The 23161-nt window shown below is 36.7% G+C and overlaps 1 protein-coding gene across 1 annotated transcript; it reads left to right on the plus strand.

Moving 5' to 3' along the window:
* The first annotated feature begins 174 nt into the window (after positions 1 to 174).
* Positions 175 to 23125, plus strand: si:dkey-112e17.1 (uncharacterized). The gene is made up of 7 exons (XM_051894164.1): positions 175 to 425; positions 10861 to 11735; positions 14582 to 14633; positions 14842 to 14977; positions 16333 to 16466; positions 19037 to 19252; positions 21577 to 23125. Exons 1-7 carry the CDS (start codon positions 345 to 347, stop codon positions 22138 to 22140), a joined length of 2058 nt encoding a protein of 685 aa, XP_051750124.1. The 5' UTR covers positions 175 to 344; the 3' UTR covers positions 22141 to 23125.
* The last annotated feature ends 36 nt before the right edge of the window (positions 23126 to 23161 follow it).

A 23161-nucleotide genomic window follows, 5' to 3' on the forward strand; every position in this document is an offset into this window, starting at 1 on the left:
GAGGAGTCAGGTGGAAAAACATCATTCTGTCCGAGCTCGCCTCAGAAAAATAAAATAGCCTAAATGAAAACAAAATCGCTTGCATTTTAGGACGTAGATTAAAGGTAATTCCACTCCCTAAAGCATTGTGCGATGGCATTAAGTGTTCCCATTCTCTCTCTCACTCTCCCCGCTGATGTCTATTTGATCTGTGCAGTAGTCGTGAACGCGCACCGCCAGACCTCCGCTGGTGCTGCGTGCGTGTCCACGCTTTATGAAGGCGCGCTACCGCGTTCCCTCAGGTGAATGGAGAGAGGGAGAGGACGAGTCTTGTGAGCGTCTCTGGCCGAGCTGAAGTGACTAAAATGGGGCTTCGCGGACTGACAAGGACGGGGGTGTACATGACACTCTGCCTTCTGTGGGTGACTGGATGCTTTACGCAAAAAGTGAGTACAAGTGTGTGGCAGTAGCACACTTTCCCTTTTGTTTGTCTGCGGTTTGTTTCGGCTTGTCAAAATGTTTACAGCAAGGATTATAGTATGCACTATATAGTGCACTATATGAAGTATGTAGAAGTTAAAACAACTTCAAAATATTACGTCCCTTGGTTTGAGGGGAATTTAATTCGGAAGTTTGGGGAAGGTGTTGTGATGAAATGTGGAGCAGCTTGTTGTGTGGTCCGGGTCGGTTCTGGCAGAGAGTTGGGCTGAGCGGGGTCAGTTCAGCACGGGCCAGCGGTTCCGCATCAGATGGTTCCGTGAGCTCAAATCATAAACAAATAAATTAAAAAATAGAAAATTAAATGAACATTTTTTTTTTTTTTTTTTTTTTAAAGATCTATTAAGTTATCCAAAATACATTAAATGACATAATTGCATCTTCTATGATCAAAATGTTTTCGGTTCTTTACTTTTTTGTGGGGCTTAAAGTAAAAAATGTATAGTTGGTGTAACAGTACAGAGATTTGCAAAAAAGAAAAACACTACAAGGCTGCAATTCTTTTGTGAAAATGTTGGTATAAGTATCTGCATTGGTAGTTTAGAATATTATTATTATTATTAGTGAATCAGTTTTACTTTAAAATATTATTCATATTTGAAAACCTTTTTTCTTTTTTTGCTCAGCAAATTGTATCATTTTGGGAACCTGTCTGCATCAAACATAACAGGCTATATAGTTGCATTAAATACATAGTTGCATCATCTCGTTGTCACAACAGACCAATTTTGTTTAGGAAAGAATTGAGTTGTTAAAGATTTTATGAAACAAAAAAGAAATGTACATGTACGCTTTACATTCAGTGTCACAGCACTTGCAGTCACTAGCAGTTTATTCTTGACTGGTTTCTCAGACCTGGTTATTTGAACAGCCATAGATCAGAACTGAATGGCAGGGCCTTTGATGTTGTGCCATTCATATTCCCTTCACTTAAGCTCCTTTGCATACTCTATCAGGTCTCATCACTAAGGCTGTACACGGTTTATGTAGCTTCTCAATGCTAGGAAATAGAGAGTTTGGGAAATATGTGTTGAGGAGAAGCTTATTGTGTTTTTGAGGTGATTACCAGATTCCTGTAGAAAACGTGCTCCACTCATGTAATTAAACACATTGCTCTGTGGTCAATTCCACATGCTGTCTTTCACCAATACTTATTCCCTTCCCAGGCATGGATGTGATTTATTTAGTAGTAGTGCAGAGAGAGATACTGTATTATATACTGAGATAAATATTGCCTGACCCTTTATGAGACTATTTTAATCTTTAAAGGTGCAGTAATTTTCCTTCATTTAGGGTATGTTTACATGAAAAAGATGTACTAAAACAGAACAGTTTTTCCTTCACATTTTTGAAAAATTTTGTATATAGACAACAACGTTGTCAAAACGATCCTCATTCACACGGATCCGCGAAAATGACTAAAAACGCTGTATTATGCATGCCAGGCCAGTAGTTGGCGTTGTCACTTTGTAAAGAAACACTATGCGCCTACAGATTAAACGCGTAATACCCATGTGCATGAATTTGTGTCACCGTTTTCACAAATTTACACAGAGATGATAACAGTATAATTTTCAAGAACATGCAATTTGAAACCTGTTTTCAGAAGTTTGCGTTTTCAGGCCCCCAAACACTGTTGGCATGTAAATGAATGGTCAAAGTGCATAAAAAGTTTCCCGTTTTTAGTTTAAAATGGTGTTGTGTAAAGACCCCCTTAAAACAAAAAACTCTTAAGTGTTTATTTCTTCTGTGGCACACAATAAAACATTATTTTCTCTCAGTATTTTTTTGTCCATACAATGAAAGTCAGTGTGTGAAAGTCAGCAAGTCAACATTCTTAAATATGTTCCACAGAAGAAAGAAAGTCATACAGGTTTCGACATGAGAGTGAGTAAATTATTTCAGAAATATCAGAATTTACAACGCTATTACCGAAATACAACGGTATTTTACGAGGTGGCTAATTCGTACAAATTCATATGACCTCACTCGTACGAATTCATATGATTTGTCTAAACCCCAGTGATGGGTAGGTTTAGGGACGGGGTTAGGGGTAGGTCATTCGTATGAATTCATACGAATTTGGGAACTTGTATAATACAATTTAGCAAAAAACGTATGAATTCGTACGAGTGAGGTCGTACGAATTAGCCACCTCATAAAAAACGTACAAATTGCCGTGAGATCGGGTTGGAATTTAAGGTGGGATGAATACAGTATATCCCATACTATGAAGCACAACTTTTTTGTTGTTGTTGTTGGGAAAGGTCTGCATCATCTCGACCATGCGACATAAGGACATGGGTTATTTATGAGGTGACGAACTGTCAGATTCAGTCATGACTCTCTTCCTCTGTGAATTCTGAGAATCCTGAGCCGTTAACAAAGACTTTATTGCATTGTTGATGTGCATAGCTTCAATTACTGCGTGTGTGCACCTCAACGTCTCTGCAATTATCTGGCCCCTCTAAATGCTTCCTTTGTCCTCTTGAATTAACTTGATTTTCAGAACTGTGCAAATCAAGTTTGGAATTTGCTGCATGACCCTCACAATCAGATGAAAATTATATATATAAAAAACTTCATTATTATGTAATCTAAGATATAGGTTAAGATATATGTCATGTATTGATCTCAGCAATGACAGAGTGTGTTCGTGCAGGTCTTGCTCTAGAAGTCATCAATATTTTAGACAATGAATTGCTCTTATTCTTGAGTTGGTGTGGCATGCATGTATTTGTGTTCACATATCTATGCAGAGCATTTGCAGCTCCTGTGAGTGATTTCTCTCAATTATTCAACCTCACCCCACCAATAATGCTGTATCACACCCACACAATTCTGACATTTTCACCCTGCCCCCTGAGAATGGAGAAAGCCACTCATAACAGTTTTAATGGGAGCGAACCACTAATGTGCATTTCCTGGCCAACAGACTACATTCTGTGTGAATTTGGAAATTTCAGAGTAACTGTTTTGAATGATTTGTGGAGAGTGACTACAAGAAATACAGTAGAATTATTCCAGTGACAGCTATGGCCTGGGAGCAAACAACTATTATAAACTTTTTCAGGGTTGCTCTGGGAAAATCTGGAAAAAGAAAGAAAAAAAATTTCACTGATTTGGCACATTTGTGTAATTGTCACAACAGTGTCCTGAAATGATGTACTCCATATTTAACTATTTTAAACATAATTTTATAATTATAATGCATGCAAACCTCCTATTAAGTGCAAAATAAGTGAACTACATCTAGGTTATAAGCTATAAATATATAATTAATAATTATACATTTGTAAGAAAAAATAACCTAGAATAAAAAAATAATTACATTAATTACATTTGAATCAGAATAATCTTGGATGATTTCTAATTTGAAAATGTAATTAATGTAATTGTATTTTTAATTGTCGTTTATATGTCTATGTGGCGTTTTTAATACAAACCATATGCAAATTCATCAGTCAGCACCATTGCTGAGTATTTTCTCCTTAAAACTAAAGTTTACCAAAGACAGTTTCAAAAACGCGGTTTGAAATCGCTCCTGTTCTCCATGTCACAAATATGTTGTAACCAATCCCGTAAACGTGCGGGTGGTCTTTAGCATGTCATTAATTATGCTGTGAAGCAGGGGCATCTCGAGAAGCCAGGTTATCCCGGTATATTTTTCTGCTGATATAACAAATCAGGTACATTTAGCAATGTAACAGGTGAATTATGTAAATTATGTAAATTACAATGTTTTGATTAACTATATACCTTTTTTCCTCTGATGTTCTGAGTTGTTCAAAGCATTTCTAAGGATGCTGATTTTTAGAAGGCAGCTGTCTGACTCTGAGATGGCAAATGGGAACATGGTTTATGTAAAATTAGCAACACATTTTTAGCTGTTTGATAACAAAGGCTAATCATATCAATTACCGTTATGTGTCCGATGTAGAGAGCAATGCATAAAATGCATTTCCATTCTAATTCGCTCTTTCTCTTCTTCTGAACCAGTTTCTGGTTCAAACATATATGGCTGATTTAAACAAGTATTTCCACTTCCACAGCATTTCATGTAGCGTTCACTACAGTAAAGTTGACCGGGTGGATCAGATATTCTGAGCTTGTGCGATTGTGTGGAGGCGGGCCTAATTTGCATATTCATGGTTCCGTGCATACTAGATGAATAAAATTCAAGCTATTTTAAGGCATGAAGAAATTATTTTCATAGGAAAAAACATCTAAATATGTCATTTCGGTGATCAAAGATGTGTTTTAAGGGACAAAATTGACTACACAGGGACTTAAAAAAAAATTATTTATATATATATATATATATATAATATAATATGTGTGTTGTATATACAATTTTTGGCAAAGTATAAATATTGAGCACTGAGTACATTAGTTTCACTGGTTGTGGGTTCCATTTGCTTTTAGTGTACTGTTAACTTGTACCAACTTTTCATATCCTTTTCGAGGATTCATTTTATTGACTATTAGTGTTCATTCATTGGTTTCAGTTACATTATTACTTAATGAAGTTCTCTGTTTAATAAAAATCTGTTTCTTTGTGCAGTGTAAAGCGATGTGCAGCAGCTACCACTGTTGTTTTCATCAAAAAATTATTGTGAAATATTGTCATCTTCCTGTCCTGCTGGCCTCAGTGTCCAGTGGCAAGCTATGACTGATGTAACCGGTTGTAACACATCATCACAGGCTCTCTGTGCTCTGGGCTCGATAGTGCCTGGAACAGTCTCACTTTTCACAACCAATAAATAGCTGTGCTCCTCTCCCAGCCCCCTTACAGGGGCCCATAGCATGTTTATGGGGGACTCACAGGGGTGTTTGTGTGTGTGTGTGTGTGTGTGTGTGTGTGGCAAAAGGGGCTTACTTAAGCTCTCTGCTTGCACAATTTCAGTAGTCATATTGTCAGCTCATATTATCTCTAAAACTTCTGTTGTGAAAATACTCTACAGTACAAAAGAGACCAGGAAAAGAGCTAGATATAAACTTTCAGTTTACCAGCTTATTTGACTTCTCACGTTTCATACCCAGTCACGTTTTTCTCTTCAAAACCTTTAAGTACAGATAATGTTGGTGAGACAAGCAGAGAATTAATTTTTTTACAATAAGAACAGAGGTTATGAACTGACATGTTTACTGTACGGGGGAATGAAGGGACAGATGTGTGTAACCTATCAAATACAAGAGGAAGTTTCAGCGTGGTGTTTTTCACATTGCAGCCCTTACTGCGAAATCTGCTGTTCCCTACGACAGCTGTGAGTTTATCTGGCACTGTTTTACTCACACTCATTCAATGAGTCAGCTACAGTTTGTTGGTGTTAAAAGTGCAGGAGTCTTGTTTTTCAGTTCAAGAATTGCTGTTGCATCAGCAGTTTACAGAAGGAGCAGATTATGTAATTCAAATAGAATAAAACAAACAGAAAAGGGTCAAATAATAGGATAATAATAATAATATACACTATAATATACACTACTGTTCAAAAGTTTGGGGTAAGATTTTTTTTTTTTTTTTTTTGAAAGAAAGAAAGGAAGGAATAATTTTATTCAGTAAGGACATTAAATTGATCCAAAATGACAGTACATACATTTATAATGTTACATAATATTTTTATTTCAAATAAATGCCCCCATTTTATTTCAAATAAATCTTTTGAACTTTCTATTCTTCAAAGAAAAATCAACGTCGAGGTTTTGACAAAAATATTAAAAAACCCAATTGTTTTCAACATTGATAGTAAGAACTGTTTCTTAAAGCACCAAATCAGCATATTAGAATGATTTCTGAAGGATCATGTGACCCTGAAGACTGGAGTAATGGCTGTTAATAATTCAGCTTTTTCATCACAAGAATAAATAATGAATAAATATATTCAAATAGAAAACAGTTATTTTAAATTGTAGTAATATTTCACAATCTCACAATGTTTACTGTATTTTTACTGTATTTTATCATAAGAGACATTGCCTTGTTTTGCATCACTGTAGCAAATTGTGATTACTACATTGCATTGATATCTGTGTCTGGATTTAGATTGTATGGGAAAGCCCCATGACTATCACGTATTGTCATTTCCGGACTTGCGAAGGCTACACATGAAGAAATGCTCATATCACCTAGTCTTATTTTATACCTTCCTCTTTATAGTGTTTCTATAATCTGCCTCCAGGGTTCATGGTGCCCTAATTTCTTGTGGACTGGTTCCATGCCATTTTCTTTTTCCATTGTTACCTTTGTGTTTCATATTTTTCTAGATCATGCTGTGCCGTTTGAAATTGCAATGGATAGTTAAAATAGTAGTTGGTTTTACTTTTGATGTAGCACAACTGGGGCACGATAACCAGCGGGACCTTATGTAAATGCCTCTACTTATTACCCTCGTTTCATTAAAATGCTATCTAACCAAACAGCGAAGCCTTCCAATGTCCCCTGTGGGAGAAAAGACAACTTTACTAATTATGCCATGCCAGTGCGGGATGATGATGTAACAGAGCTGGGATGTTTGGCATTATAAGAATGTCCTATTTCCTATTCCACACTGTGGTACTTTGGACGCCATTCATGTGAAGTCTACCATGCATGGTACACTGCCCTAACCAGCAGATAGTCCAGTATTATGGTGGAGCCACTGTAATGACCCAATTCTATTTGTTCGAATAGAGAGGGAGGTACTTACAAAAATCTCGCAAATCACTGCCAAAGTTTTCTTTTTTGTTGTCTTTCGGAATTAGACACGATCATGTTGGACTTGCTGAACCAAATGGTTTTCTAAGGGCATCTGGGTGGTTTGGTTGAATGACAAACCTCTTCAGCACACTTCACTGAAACATGGACCTTAACCAATTGCATTTCCCCTATTTCTGTTTTGAATAACCCTACATGCTTGTCTTGAACCTTTTTTTCACCTCTTGTTCCAGTTTAGTTTGTTCTCTGTCTCACATATTCATGTGCATTGCTTAACTTTACTGTTGTGCTAACCTGAAATCGGCTTACTTTACATCCCAGCAGCGAGTGGCATTTGACCGGCTCAAATGTCAGGCATGCAATTATTAGTGTAGTAGCACATGAACCTGAGGTAAACTCTGGACAGCATGAGGCTTTGACCAACTGATCTCTGTTAGCTGAGTTTGATAAACAGTCTGAATGGAGAAAAGTATGGGCTGAGAATCAAGGGTAGAAGTGTACACAGAAGAAACAAGGCGGTATGAAGTTAAAAACGACTTTGACCTTGTTAAGCTGAGATTGTTTATTGTGGCCTTGTCCATTTAAGGCCCTGTTTACACCTGCGTTTTAGTCGATCGAGTTACAAGTTGATGACGCTAAATACAGGTGTAAACAGGGTCTAAAATGTTTTTAGCTTGTCCACTTTCAACCAACTTTCCAGAGGTAGTCGAAAACGCATTTGACCGGATTGCTTTCGTAGTGCGGACGTTCACGTGTTCGAATGTGTTCGAACAGCCACAAAAGACGCCTACTGACCTAATGCATAAACATTCAACTTTGTCGGCTGAAGACCCAAGTTTAGTTTGAAGATGAAAACATACCAAGCACAATGTTCTCGCACCATTCCTGCTTTCTAACTCGCACTCACCGTGTTCATTGTGATCTTGCAGCTGTCAGAGCAGAAACGAAAGCTGATGCTCTCCGTATGTTTTTCCGTCGTCTCCCTGTGCGTTCATATGTAAATTGCGCAAGCTTATTTTAGATCAGAAGATCCAAAAAAACCTATACATTTACCCAACCATAGACCCTCCCCTTGAAGACATCAGAACAGAAGTGGTTGAAAGTGGACAAAAGAGACGGATTAAAACACCAGATGTAAACGGGTATGTGTCTGCCTCGTCTACTTGTATTCCGATTGACCAAAACGCATCTTAATACCAGGTGTAAACAGGGCCTAAGATGACTTTTGCACTGATTTTGCTTTGTCCTCCAACAAGACATGTTTTTTGGGGGGCTGGGTGGGGTCTCAAATCCATAGCCTGATTAAAAATGATGCATCTACAAAGTAAATGCTAACGTTACCTCAGCCTGCCTTGTTTTGATTATACACTACCAATCAAAAGTTTGGAGTTTGCCATCAATTAAGGTGAGGATGAAAATAATAAGACTCTAACTTCTGGGATAGTATAATGTGGATCCCTCAGAGCATCCCGAAGTTAATGTTTTCTCAATTGTCTTTTAAATCTATCCTTTTTTGTTAAAATTATTACAACCTTTATTATATTAACTAACATTAAAATGCTGCATACATTTTAGACAAGATTTTAAAAATCAACAGCAGTCTAAAACAATGTCCAAATAGGTCATATTTGGTTACTGGTTAACATTATTTTCTTTTGCCTGGTCATATCAGCCGAAAAGGAAAGTATTTTCAGAGAGGCAGTGCATGTTTTAACATTTTCATGAAAGATTTTGGAGACAAACATTTCTTGTTGACTAATATATTGAGCACAATAAAACTAGGAATGTGTCTTTAAAAAGTAAACCAGCTCATTTTTTTTTTTAATTTCACTTTTTGTCCTGCATAATGCCATCACCTGGGGCTAGGCTTGTTACCTGTCTGGCGTTGTTGAGGTCTTGCAGTTCTTTTATTCCATCCCACAGTCCAGAACCAGTGCCAACAGGAAGCCCAATAAACAAACAGACCCCTGCCAAGGTCTGGTTTGGAGTGGTCTAGCCCTGATTCCCATCTGCCTTTAATTATACCGAGGTCCCCTCATCCAGCACACCTGTGAGATATTACGAACAGCATGTCTGAAGGAATACCTCCCTGGGGTTAGCAAAGCAGCCAGCATATCCAGCTTTGATACCCGATGAAGGAGGAAGGGTTGAATAGTTCAGGTTTGGGAGAGGCAGACCGAAGCTAATTTTCTGAACAGAACATTTAGTTTTGTTTCTTGGTGGGTTTCTTTTACAGCTGTCTGTTGTTATTGCACTGAAACGATCAAAATAGGGCAATGTTTTATGTAGTTTTATAGCATCTAACGACTAACCATCAGACCAAGAACGGCTGCCAAAATTGTTTACCGATGTTTAATGCTGCATCGAACGAACCGAGCAGTGCCAAAGACTTTCCCGTTGGTTTGTTGAACTCATGCCATCCTCTTGAACTTTTGATGCTAGAACAACCACTGGCCTATTAAGATGTTTTAGGACCGTAGCTTTAACCCCTGGAGTGCAGGTTCTGGGAAGAATTATCTTGAACATTCTACATTAAGTGCATTATAATTTTCTTACATGTTGAACATGTTTATCTTAATCTAAATTCAAGTGGTGCAGAAATTCCCATTTGTTAAGTCTTTCTTTTGCTACCATGCAAAGCTATCTTTATATGTCCTGCTATAAAGTAAGTGCACCGCTCAACAAATGCCATGCAACTCTTTGGGCTCCACATGAAAAGCGTTGCAGATAGTGTCACGCAAGGGAGATTTTTCTACTTGTTAATGTGCAAGAATGTCTAATTTGTACAATATGATGATTATTATCTAAATGTCATATTCTTTTACTGTGTCGTACGGCTTGATGCATCTAGATCTGTGCTTCTCAACGTTTTTGACTTCAAAAGCCCCCATTGTTCACAACAATTAACTCCCCCTAGCCCTAATTTTGTTTTCAAAACTTATTTAAATCTATTAACACTCCTACTTTTAATCAATTTAATAATCAATTTACATGACTCTTCAGGTCTTTTGTGATTTGCTAGATAAGGACTTTTAAAAATATATATTTCTACCTCAGTTTCAACCTAATAAACTATTTTACACCTTTGCATAACTATTAAAATGTATATTCATTTTAAAAATGCTGATGGCACTTTAACACTTTATTATTTGACATGACTTTTCCAGCTCTACAAATCACGCTTTTCAAAATAGGCTACCTCATACAGTACTGTAAGACTGTAGGAACACAGGTTCTTCTTGCTGAGGGGGTACATTTAAAATTTTAGATTTTCTTAGTTACTTTAGCTTATTTTAAAGCTTGTTTTGTCTTACTTTATATAATTTTAAGTCATCTTAAACCTCCTTGAATGTCTGCTAAGGCCTCCTATGGGCTCCAGCCCCCTGGTTGCAAACCAGCGTTTCTTGTTGAAACAGGAAGTTTGGTAAAAAAGAAATCACGGATTTGCTCCAAAAATGAAGTATGTATGGTTTTGATTTGATGTAGTCTTTAAGTTAGATAGTAGAAAATATTCTATCATCGAAAAAATCGATGACAGAGAATTAATTTTCGAATTAATTCGATGACAAATCGAAAACATCCTGTCTTGTGTTCCTGTTTGTAATCCTAATTAATCATGTATCAATGCTGTTTGGTTCCAGGCTGTGACAGTGGAAATGCATCTGATGCTTTTTGTCTTTGGTCTTTAGGTTTACTTTGACTGTGGAGCCAAGGTGGATGCTGTGGATGTGCAGGGCCTCATTCTGTCACCTGGCTTTCCATATAACTATTCATCTGGAACTCACTGTGTGTGGCAGTTCTTTGTGCCTGTTGGTCACCAGCTAATCATGGAGATGTTTGATTTTGATGTCTTTGAGAGCCATAACAGTCCTGCAAGATACACCACCACCGTTGTGGACGAGGTACTGAATGATGGTGGCGCGCTGGTATCAAAAAGCCTTGGGAGTCTGAAGGAACCCCAGTCCACACACAGAGAGGAGGTCAAGCAAGTGGTTATCCAAGAGCAGTCCTCCAAAATGGAGATGACCAAAGTTTCCAATTCTGCCAAAATGCTGTCCGATTCCTCCTCGGCTCCACAGCGGTCTCTTCCATTATCCGGAGAGCAGCCAGTTGAAGACAGAAATTCTGTTTCACCTCAGGCATCAAGAGCAGCCAGTGACTTGATCTCCACAAGTCCACCTACAGCAACAGAAACGGATGAAGCTGTGAGCCCTGAGACCCAGCCACCTTTGATTGATGCCTGTCCTCATGATGTCCTCTACATATCTGATCTCATCACCTTCTCCTCCCGATTCTGCGGTTCTAGACGCCCTTCTAGCAGCCAGTTGGTGTTTGGGTCTGACAATGACATGGTGGAGGTCATCATGGAGTTGATAACCACTACCCACTGGGGCCGTGGTTTCGCTCTCCTCTTCCATTATCAGAATCAAACACAGGCATCCACAACCCAACAGCAGAGATCGGTATTGAACTCGGACAGCAGAACTGGTGCACTGCTTGGTGCAGTGAGTGGAACAGTCGTGTTTGCTGTGGCCCTTGCTGGCATCCTCTGCGTGATTTTCAGGTAATGAGGTTTCTTCTACAGGTGGAGAGATTTATTTGTATTTGATCCTGAAATTACATCGCAGCCATGCAAACATATCTGACTTAAAGGATTAGTCCACTTTCAAATAAAAATTTCCTGATAATTTACTCACCCCCATGTCATCCAAGATGTCCGTGTCCTTCTTTCTTCAGTCGAAAAGAAATTAAGGTTTTTGATGAAAAAATTCCAGGATTATTCTCCTTATAGTGGACTTAAGTTGGCCCCAAACGGTTAATGGTCAAAATGACAGTTTCAGTGCAGCTTCAAAGGGCTTTAAACGATACCAGACGAGAAATAAGGGTCTTATCTAGCGAAACAATCGGTCATTTTCTAAAAAAAATAAAAAATTATATACGTTTTAACCATAAACGCTCGTCTTGAACTAGCTCTCTTCTTCTTCTTCTCTATTAGAATTCCGGCAGTGTAGACGCTTCTACACTTGTATTACTGCCCTCCACAGGTCAAAGTTTGAAATAATTGTTATATACTTGCACAAGCATATTGTATATGACAATTTAGTTCAAACTTTGACCTGTGGAGAGCAGTAATACACTTAGCAGCGTCTACACAGCCGGAATTCTAATTGAGAAAAAGAAGAAGAGAGCTAGTTCAAGACGAGTGTCTATGGTTAAAATGTATATATTTTTAAAACATTTTTTAGAAAATGACCAATCGTTTCGCTAGATAAGACCCTTATTCCTCATCTGTTATCGTTAAAGCCATTTGAAGCTGCACTGAAACTGTAATTTTGACCTTCAACCATTTGGGGCCAATTGAAGTCCACTATAAGGAGAATAATCCTGGAATATTTTCATCTAAAACCTTAATTTTTTTTCGACTGAAGAAAGAAGGACATGCAGATTTTTTTTTTTAAAGAAATTTATACTTTTATTCAGATACATTAATAATTTTATTCAGAAAGATTTTATATGATGCATTAAACAGATCAAAAGTGACAAAGACATTAGTCACTAGTCACTTAGTCATTTGTCACATACACAGTACCATGTCCGTGACAACTTAAGTCAGATGAGTTGGTGTTGACACAGCTGGAAGTATTTTTCACCATTGTTGGTAGCTTAAATCAAGTCTTTCTTCTTCTTTTTCGGAAACTCTTTGATGTTAAAACACTATTCATACCTGAGCATGTTCATGGTGCCGCACCTGGCATTAAACTAAATGCACAAAAGCGAGGTGCAGTCACACAATAGAGAGAAAAGAAAGCGGAAGAAATATAAGAAGCCGAGAGAAAGGGTAGAATAAAGAATACGAGAGACCAGTTGTCTTCAAAGATGTTTCAATTGTTTGTTAAAACACAAGCATGATTTTTCAAAGAATCCATCATGTAAGATTCATTCTTTGTTGGTCCCAGTGGAAATAACAGCGTGACTTTTGACACCTACAGAACTGATTTATGAAAAAAAATTGATCTTTTCAAATGCTGTTTACACCTCGTATTAACATACATCTTGGGTGATCCAATTACATTGAAGACATATTTTAATAACAGGTGTAAACAGAGACATTTCTAAATGTTATTATTGCAAACGGAATTTATTTGTTTGTATGCTTGTTTGTTTGTTTGCAGAATTTAGGATTTCCAACAAATGTTTGGCTTTTAACAATACAGACCTGTTTATATATTAGAAAATTGTATGCAAAATATATTGCGATATTTTAATATACCTTGTTTGTTTAGAGACTTAAAGCACATTTGCCATTTAGTGGCGTTTGCTTTTTATGAACTTCACACTGTGACCATGTCGTGCAAGCTAACACCAAAGACTACTGACATCCCACAGTCCATTGCTATGGATCATAACAAAGGGTTTATAAGGAATATATATATATATATATATATATATATATATATATATATATATATATATATATATATATATATATATATATCCCATTCATTCTGCTTAATCGAATAGCAAAATTGCCTGCAGGTATATTGTAATAATCCAATATATCCCAGTGTAAAAGTATACATTTTAGTATACAGTATAAAAAGTAAAAAGTATAAAAGTATAAAGTTCTTTTAGTATCATGAACTTTAATTTATTTTATTATTAATTTCATTTTATAATGAAATTTTATTTTAATAATGAACAGGTGGTGAGGCTATTATTTTCAACTGTTCCCTGTGGAGTATTGTGCTAATATTACTGTCTGGTTATGAATTTCTTCAGCAAATTAAATTTCTTTACTGATGATCTGACCTCCCTAGGCTTCAGAGGCACAAAATGCAATTATATTCGATTTCACAGCATAAATCAGACGGATGAAATTTCCGGTTCACCCTGCAACTTACTCCTACCAAATTGCAGTGGTTACTGTGAGCATACTAGAAATGAGTTCTCACCATGTGTCCTACCAGAATTTATAGCAGATATTTGAATGTCGTTCAGCTGAGAGAAGTAAACAGTCATTTAATAATTTAATAGAAAACTTGATGACCAATAACAGTAATTAAAGGGATAGTTCACCCAAAAATGAAAATTCTGTCATTTACTCACCCGCAAGTTGTTCCAAACCTATATGAGTTTCTTTGTTCTGTGGAAATTAAAAGAAGATATTTTGAAGAATGTCGGTAATATTATATTTTTTTTTCCTACTATGGAAGTCAATGGGGACCAGCAACTATTTGAATACGAACATTCTTAAAAATATCTTCTTTTGTGTTAAACAGAACAACACAATTCATACAGGTTTGGATCAACTTGAGGGTGAGTAAATGATGACAGAATTTTCATTTTTGGGTGAACTATCCCTTTACAAACAAACACGATAATGTTTTTTGCATTCTGTTGCTTTCCCAGACCGAAACTATGTGCGAAAGGAGCCAATGCTTCCTCTTCCATCAGCTCAGAGGTAAAGTCAAAACATGATATATAAAAAATATGATATATATATATATATATATATATATATATATATATATATAATATAATATAGATTGTGTTCCTCATTTGCTTTCTGGTGGCGAGTATTCAGTTTGTACTGTCATTTGGTGCTTGGCAAGTGTTAATTTTGGTCCCTGTCTGTTTATGTAGAAATAATGTGAGGTATTGTGTTGTAGGTTCCAGAAGGAGTGCTAAATTCAGCGGCAGATGTGAGTGAACTGCAGATGGTTTTTCCTAATCACTTGGAGCAGCAGCTGGGTACAGTGAACGACAACAACAACCATTCCCTAAACCGCGGTCTGTCCCATACAGGTGCTTAGTATGTCATTGTTATGCATCTACATGTAGCTCATTTTATTTTCCCTTCCATATCACTCCCTCAGTCCATGAATCGATCTCGCTTTCTCTCTCTTCCTACCCCTCTCTTTCCCCCAGATTTATTGTTTTCTTCATTGATGTTGTCAGATGAAGTGAACTTTAGGGTCACTGGGTTCCTTTCGGTAAGGCTGCTGAGTTCATTTGTCCCCTATGTGAACCTATACATTTGAGAATAATTTGGCTCTTCTAGGAACAGATAAAAGGCTAAATTACTGAAATTCAAGAACAATACCGCAAGACTACCAGAGCTCCATTAGGGTGTAGCTTGCTGAAATGTGAGTTTCCTTCTGTATTTGAACCACCTGGAAATAACTGCATTTGAAACAACACAATGCCAATTTTTTTAATATGTTTCAATAGAAACAGCAAGGTGCATTTCATTGTGAAATAATATGCAAAATTATATGTGAAATAATAATATGAAAATTATGTGTGAGGTTTTTCTATTTCTGTGGATACTGCACCCGTTTACTACTAATATAAAATCGGAAAAAAAATCACAGATGGAACTTTTGATTTAATTCTCTTTAGTATGGAAGCTTGTTTCCGCCACTGAATAAAAAATAAAAAGGTAATTTTGACTTTTTATCTCACAATTTTTTCTCAGAATTGCGTGATATACACTCTCAATTGTGTGTTATAAAGTCAGAATTGCGTGAAATAATGTGAGATAAAAAGTTGCGATTATCTTTTAAATTATTTTATTCTGTGACGGAAACAAGCTTCTATAGATTAGTGTGCAATAATAATAAAAAAACAAATTGCAATAAGTATCATTAGTATTAATGATAAATGTCTATTACTCCCAGTCCTAAACATGTGGATCCATCCGTTAAACCTGTATTTGTTGATGACCTGTGTGACTTAAGGAGGGACAATATGATTTTGTGAAAGTTCCGCAGTAACCTTTTCAAATGAAATGGAGAAGAAGAAAAAAAAAAACTAATTTTTTCGGCTGAGCCATGTATATTTCCTAAACACAAATGTATGAAGTCACTTTATCTTAATGGGAGGTTGAGAATATAATGCAGTAAAGGGTACTTACACTGGCTTTATACTAAGCTCTAAATCAGAAAATCCCCCTCTCTTTAGTTTAGTCCAATTGTACCAGCTAGAGAACTTATTCCATTTAACCTTCAAATAAGCATTGAGTCACTCAGCTTTTTTTTTTTTGGCACCATGACAAATGTAAACAGTTATTTAGCTGTTTATATATGTGTTAAACTGAAGTATTTAAAGTGATTTTCTAAATATGACATTCCACATGTTTACTGTGTTGTGCTCTGAAGCTTGTGACGTGTCAGAGAAGGGTGATCTGCAGCTGTTCTCCAGTGGTCTTACTGAATTAGAGCTGGGCACAGATGAGGTTTTTGTCATCGCCTCTACACCCAGCTCAGCCCAACTGCCTTTCTCTCCACACACTGTGAGTATCTGATTCTTCTTCTACATTTTCTACATCTAGAAATAGATGAGAAACTTTGATATATTTTGCATATATACTACCATTCAGAAGTTTGGGGTTGGTAAGATTTTTCAATGTTTTTGAAAGAAGTCTCTTCTGCTCCCCAATTGTTTAATCAAAAATACAGTAAAAACGGTAATATTGTGAAATATTTTTGCTGTTTTCTATTTTAATATATTTTAAAATGTAATTTATTCCTGTGATGGCAAAACTGAATTTTCAGCATCATTACTCCAGTCTTCAGTGTCACATGATCGTTTAGAAATCATTCTAATATGCTGATTTGGTGCTCAAGAAACATTTCTTAACAAAACAAAAACTTACTGAGCCTAAACTTTTGAATAAATATTTTTATATTAAATATTTTTTTCCACATTAAGCCCCTCTTAATGTATGAATGTCATTGTGTAGGATAGCAAAATATTAAACCAAATAACTTTTATTTGAATGAAAGAAAGCTTTAAATGAAAGTTTGTTATAAAGTATAAAACAATAGATATTCAAAAATTTTAAAAAGTATTTTTTATATTATTTTTATATTTCTTATTACATTTGTACATTCCTGTGTTTACAAATATTTTCCGTTTTAAGCTGTGTCTTATTTTTATTTATTTTTCATTCTCATCTTTATTACTCTTAATTTATTTTTTTTTCCTATTTAAAATAATGCAGTAATCAGAGGATGACAAAAAAAAATTTCAGCAGAGTGGTTTTCAGACTTTCTCCACCTGTGTGACTGAACTTCAGGAAAATGACCTTATTCATCCACTGAAATCACAAAATAAATTGAATGAATGAATAAGTGATTTTAAAAAAGTGAAGTTAGTTTTGAATAAATAACTTGTGCACTTTTTTTTTTTTTTTTTTTCCAGATGCCACTTGGTTTGATAAGTTTGTTGTCTAATGCAAAGAGTCCAAATACATTGGAAGATCACTCTGATATATTTTATATTTTTTAAAATGGTGCTTTCATTGTTCTCTTAGTACTGGAATTGTTTGATACTCTCTGTTTACTTTTGCTTGGTAGTTTCAAGCGTTCTTCGTGACACTGAATTGTTTTCAGCATGAATAGCTGGTGCAGTGTAGTACACTGATAAAGGCCAAGCTTCGTGGTGTGTGATGATGTGCTGGATGAGGGGCAGAGAAGTAGCTCTTCACTAGAGGCTGCTGGGACGCAGAGGCTCTGGCAGCCGGAGGGGGAGCTGGCCCACTAATAGCTCTGACTAATGAATGCTATACGTCTGTAGCCAATTTCCCAGCTCCAGTTCTCTCTCTCTGTGTGTGTGTGTGTGTGTGTGTGTGTGTGTGTGTGTGTGGTCCATGCTGCTTTGGCTCTGAAATGTGGCATGAAAAATTTGCCAAGCTGTGTGTTCATCCAAGGAGGTTTGAGAAGAATCAGAAACCTGCGTCTCTGTGGTGTCCGGCTGGGTTCCTGCTAACTGTTTGGCTCTGTAGTTTCTTTATCCTTATTTGTTTTTGCCTTTGCCCACCGCCAGACAATTTGGTATTGTCTTGGTTAATTTATGGAACAATGCCAGAACAGCTCAAGATTAAACCCTGCATAATACTCGTCTAGACATGGGGAGCTGTAAGAGATCATGTGTGAGGACTGTCAAACTCCTACTGATGAGAAAACCCCTTCTGATACTCACCCACACGCCGCACATGTCCAATTAACAGCTGACTGACACATTTGGAGGCCTTTGCTTGACGTGGACCCCATTTAGATTACTGTCTCTGCCACGGCATCTGAAACTGCTCGAGAGAACAGGAGAAATCCTTTTTAATCCTAATAAAGCAACTCCTAAAGCAACAGTTGGTCTCTCTAGATATAGCTTCACTGACTTCAGCAGGTTCATACTGCACTGAAAGCCAAAGTCCCACATTTATTAGTTAATTTACACTAACGCAAGTTTGCTCATTAGAAAATGTAACATGGAGTCAGTGATTTTGACCATTAATGAAGCCCAGTGTGTGAAATTTGTAAGCCACTTTCCTGACTAATTAATTGTATTATCAAGCTAATTATAGTGGTATTATGGATTATGTTGTACAATGTTAATGGATTTCCGTTTCCTCAAATATTTGATAATACCTCTTGTGAGAATTCCTTTTTGATGAAAGTGGTGAACACATTTTAACACGTGTTTTAACATAACATAATATCCCTGCGATGGTGAAGCTGAATTTTCAGCATCATTACTCCAGTCTTCAGTGTCACATGATCCTTCAGAAATCATTCTAATGTGCTGATTTGATGATCAAGAAACATTTCTTTTTATTATCAATGTTGAAAACAGTTGTGCTGCTTAATATTTTTGTGGAAACAGTGATCACTTTTTCAGAAAGTTTATTTATTTTAAATTTTTATATATAATATAATATAATATAATATAATATATAAAGTGCCTGACGAGTAGTAATCTAAGGAATTAGTAGTGCATATCAAGTATTCATTCCACCAAAGAGGGTTTTTATAGGGTTATCAGTTATAAAGAATCTTCATCTTCTAAATTTGTTCTCTTTTGAAGCAACGAGAGCGTTTCCTGAGACACAGTGACACGGGACCCAGCCGCCCCTTCGACTGGCCAACTCCAGATCCAGCATTGCCTACTGTGACAAAGAGCGCACGACCTCGAGCATGGAGTGTCCGAACTTTCCAGGATCTTCTTCCTCCTCTTCCTCAACTCCATAGGAAATGGTGCAGCTGGAACGCAAACAGCCCTTTCACCAAGCTGGTGGACAGTGTGAGTAATGAGGTCTGATTAAATTTTCATTAGTGAGGTATTTATAGAAATTGTGTTTTTAGTCAAGTCAATCGACAGTACAAATTTGTAAGATTGGCAACCTATCATTCAGACCAATATATGCGCCGTTCACACAGAATGCGTTTTTCTATTCCACTGTGCTACTTTTCCATTGTTTATCAATGTAAACATGCGCTAGATAGATGTCTTTAACTTTTGTGCTCAGGTCTTGCATATTATTCGGCATTCTAAAAACACGGCACTCAAGTTAAAATAAGTTCAACTTTTAAAAAAACGCATCTCTAGACCTTGCACTTTTTTTCGTTCCACTGACCTCACACTGAACACGTTCTGTGTGAACCGGCCCTTACGGTTTCAAAAACATTTAAAAATCTTACCAATCCATGATGACAATGATGAGGAACATTCATCATTATTGTTTTATCACTTTTTGTTTTATTCAAGTATGCAAGCATAGGCGGTGGCAAAAAAATCAATTGCTTTCGATGTCCATGGTACAAGTGTGGTTTTTGTCATGCTGTAAGGTATACTAAGAAGTGTCTGATGTTCATCAATACTGGTTAAAAGTACAGTAAAACTGTGAAATAATAATATTATTATTATTATTATTATTATTATTAAACTGAAATACAATTTAAAATAACTTTTATATTTGAATATATTTTAAAATATAATTTATTTCTGTGAAGGCAAAGCTGAATTTTCAGAAGCCATTACTCCAGTGTTCAGTGTCTGCAATACAAAGTACAAATTATTTTGTATTTTGCGAACTATAACTTCCAAGTATTATTAATGTTGTCATCACAAACCTGGTATGTACATTTTGTGAAGGATTAAAATGAAAGACAAATTAAAAGCTTTAAGTTTTAAATATGAGCCTATGGTCAGAACCTGTAAGTGTCTATTTACACCAAGTGTACACCAAGTGTAAATAGCCTGTCTTGTTGGCAAAGGCTATTTACACTAACTCTGCCCAACAATGTCTGGTTAGGCCACACAAGATTAAAAAAGACGCGCACCACTCAACGTCTGCAGTGGCATAGGCCGTAATGAGTATTGTGCGTGGAAGCATCTTTTGATGCAATCGGCCCGAGTTCAAATCCACCTTTTGCCGAACTCGCTCTTCTCCCATTTTTCCATCACATATCAAATAGGAAAGGTATTTATTTTCAATAAAAATTAAGAAAATATTTTAAAAAGTGGACATAAAGTGCCTAACAAGTGTTTAATAATGAAGTATTTATCGGGTAGGGTTAGAGGTAGGTGCAGAGAGGGCTTTTTGTCCTAATAAGGCGCCATCCATAAAGTCCTCCTGTGGTAAAAATCAAGTTTTTAATGTTGTCTATATGTCTATGTGGTGTTTTTAATAAATTTTTAAGACAAACCATGTGCATATTCATAAGTCAATACCATTGCTGAGTAAAACTGCAGTAAACCAAAGACAGTCTCAAACCCGCGTTTTGAAATCGCTGGTGTTTCTGACGTCACAAATGACCTAGTAACCAATCAAGTCAGCGTGTCGGCGGTCTTTAGCATATCATTAACTGACTGCGCAAGGGAGTCTCAAAAGAGGGTTATCCCGGTATATTTTTCTGTTGATATGAAAAATCGGATAGATTTAGCAATATGGGGGGTATATGATCCATATTACGATATTATGATGAACAATATGCCTTTCTCCACTGACGTTCTGAGTTGTTCAAAGCATTTGTAAGGATGCTGATTGTTAGAAGACAGCTGTCTGACTCGTAAATGTGAACATGGTTTATGTAACGTTAGCAACACATTATTAGCTGTTTGATAACGTAGTCAAGCAAAACACTAATCATATTAATTACCGTTATATGTCCGACGTTGTAAAAAGCGATACCGCTGTGCAGCTTTTACCTCAGTAAATTGACCAAGTGGATTTCTGAGCTCGTGCAAGTGAGTGGAGGCGGGGCTAATTAACACAGGAAAAAAACATTTAAATATGTAATTTTGGTGATCAAAGATGAGATTTAAGTGATAAAATTATTGACTTCAGGGGTACTTTAATAATTTTAATAAATATAATTTACACTGTTATTATTGCATCCTGTTAATGTATAACAATACTGAGGTGTAAATAGTATCTGCCACTATTTATTAGCATAAATAGCATCTAACAACAAATAACTGCTAATATAGTGTAAGTAGAGCTATAGTGTCTAGTAGAACTGCTTTATACAGTGTAAAAATGTTATTCAAGTTTTTCAAAGTTTGTCTTTTTTTTTTTTTTTTTTTTTTTTTTTTTTTTTTAAACTGTGACAATGTGCACTCAGGGACTCCCAAGCACAGCTACAGACACTGGAAGGGGAAAGGTCCTTTCTGATGCTCCTCTTCATAGTCCTGCCAACAGCTGCCACTCCGACTCCTTCATGAGCAACGCCTCGTACCCCCTGACTCAACCTGCCCAGCGCCAGCGACGGCTCAACTCCACCAGCAACCTCCGACGCACCCGTTTCAACACTCCATGCTTTGGTCTGCTCTCTGGCACATCCGAGTCCTCCAAACCACAAGCGAATGGAATTACAACCTCAAACACGCTCTCCGATACCAGCGGTGCCCCTTCCAGCCAGCAGCAGGACCAAGGTGACCTATCAAGCGTGGAGGACGACCACGTCACGGTACCAGTGTTTGCAATCTCAGAAGAGGAAGACCGACAGCCTCTTGTGTCAGCAGAACCTCCCGAGAAGCCTCTGAGGATGAACGGACAGATGTTTGAAGGCACAAAAATGCCACTGCTATTGAAAAGCCAAGTCACCAGCATCCATCCAACCTCTTTAGCGAGGGGAGGCCGTGGTGGGGCGATGGAGACGCAGGATCCTTCAGCTCTCTCTTGTTAACAGTGACTCCAGAAACAGTCTGCCAGAGTATGATGGTCATGTGACCGATTCAGCCAATAGATGAGCTCAATAGGACTGAAAACTCGCAGCTGCTCTTGGTGTCTTCAGATTGAATGAAGCACATATTTGGTGTGTGACAATATACTTTTTTTTTTTTTTTTTTTTTAAAGGGGTTTTGTTATGAATATTGGCATGAATGAAAAATGAAAGCACTTATTGTTCTTCCTGTTATTGTACCAGCACAGTTAATTTGCTAAGTATAAAACCATCTAACAGTATATTTTATAACCTGCAATTGTTTTAAAAAAGTACTCATGTATGTATAAGATAAACTGTTAACCATGATCACGCAGTTCCACTCACTACTGAGAGTTCGAGTTGTAGACTGGCTGCATTGTTACTTTCATTATGAAATTCCATATATCTGCTCTATGAACAATACGGCTTGTTCCTAATCCCTTTGCAACACGTAGACGACCAATTAGCAGATCTAGTAGAAAGCTGCTTTGCACCTCTCTTTTCTTCATCATTTTTTTTGTACTTCACCGTGGGTCCAATACACGTATTTTACTGTTCAAGAAATCTGAGTTAGTAAAGCGTTTGAAATAGCATATGGTCTTAATTCTCAAGGGACATAACCACTGCATAATTCATTTTGACTTGTTTAAACTCTGTTCTACAAATAATTTCAATTAAGTTGCTGTTTTTTTCACCTCCTGTTTCACTTACTATGTGCCTTTTGGCAATCTATGCTGCTAAATATGCACTGATGCAATAACTGAAATTGTGTGTATACAATCATGTTTTTATAACATATTCAATTTCATATATGATGCAACTGTTTTCGTTATATGGTGTGTTTTCCTGAATGCAGTAATATTGTCAACTGTACTGACTTTGATGGATTATAAAGGGAACTGATCACTGTACAGACATTTAAAATGCAGTAACTAACATTTAATGCAAATAAACATTGTATAGTGAAGTTGTGTGGTTTCTGTATTGTCTTCTGTACAATAAT

The sequence above is a fragment of the Ctenopharyngodon idella genome, chromosome 5, assembly GCF_019924925.1.
Source record: "Ctenopharyngodon idella isolate HZGC_01 chromosome 5, HZGC01, whole genome shotgun sequence".
In the NCBI taxonomy this organism is placed as follows: Eukaryota; Metazoa; Chordata; class Actinopteri; order Cypriniformes; family Xenocyprididae; genus Ctenopharyngodon; species Ctenopharyngodon idella.

Coding starts and splice junctions, on each gene's coding strand:
- si:dkey-112e17.1 (XM_051894164.1), top strand. CDS start 345: ATGGGGCTTCGCGGACTGACAAGGACGGGGGTGTACATGACACTCTGC. Junction 14,978..16,332: donor CCGCGGTCTGTCCCATACAG/GTGCTTAGTATG, acceptor TGTGCTCTGAAG/CTTGTGACGTGTCAGAGAAG. Junction 19,253..21,576: donor TCACCAAGCTGGTGGACAGT/GTGAGTAATGAG, acceptor ATGTGCACTCAG/GGACTCCCAAGCACAGCTAC.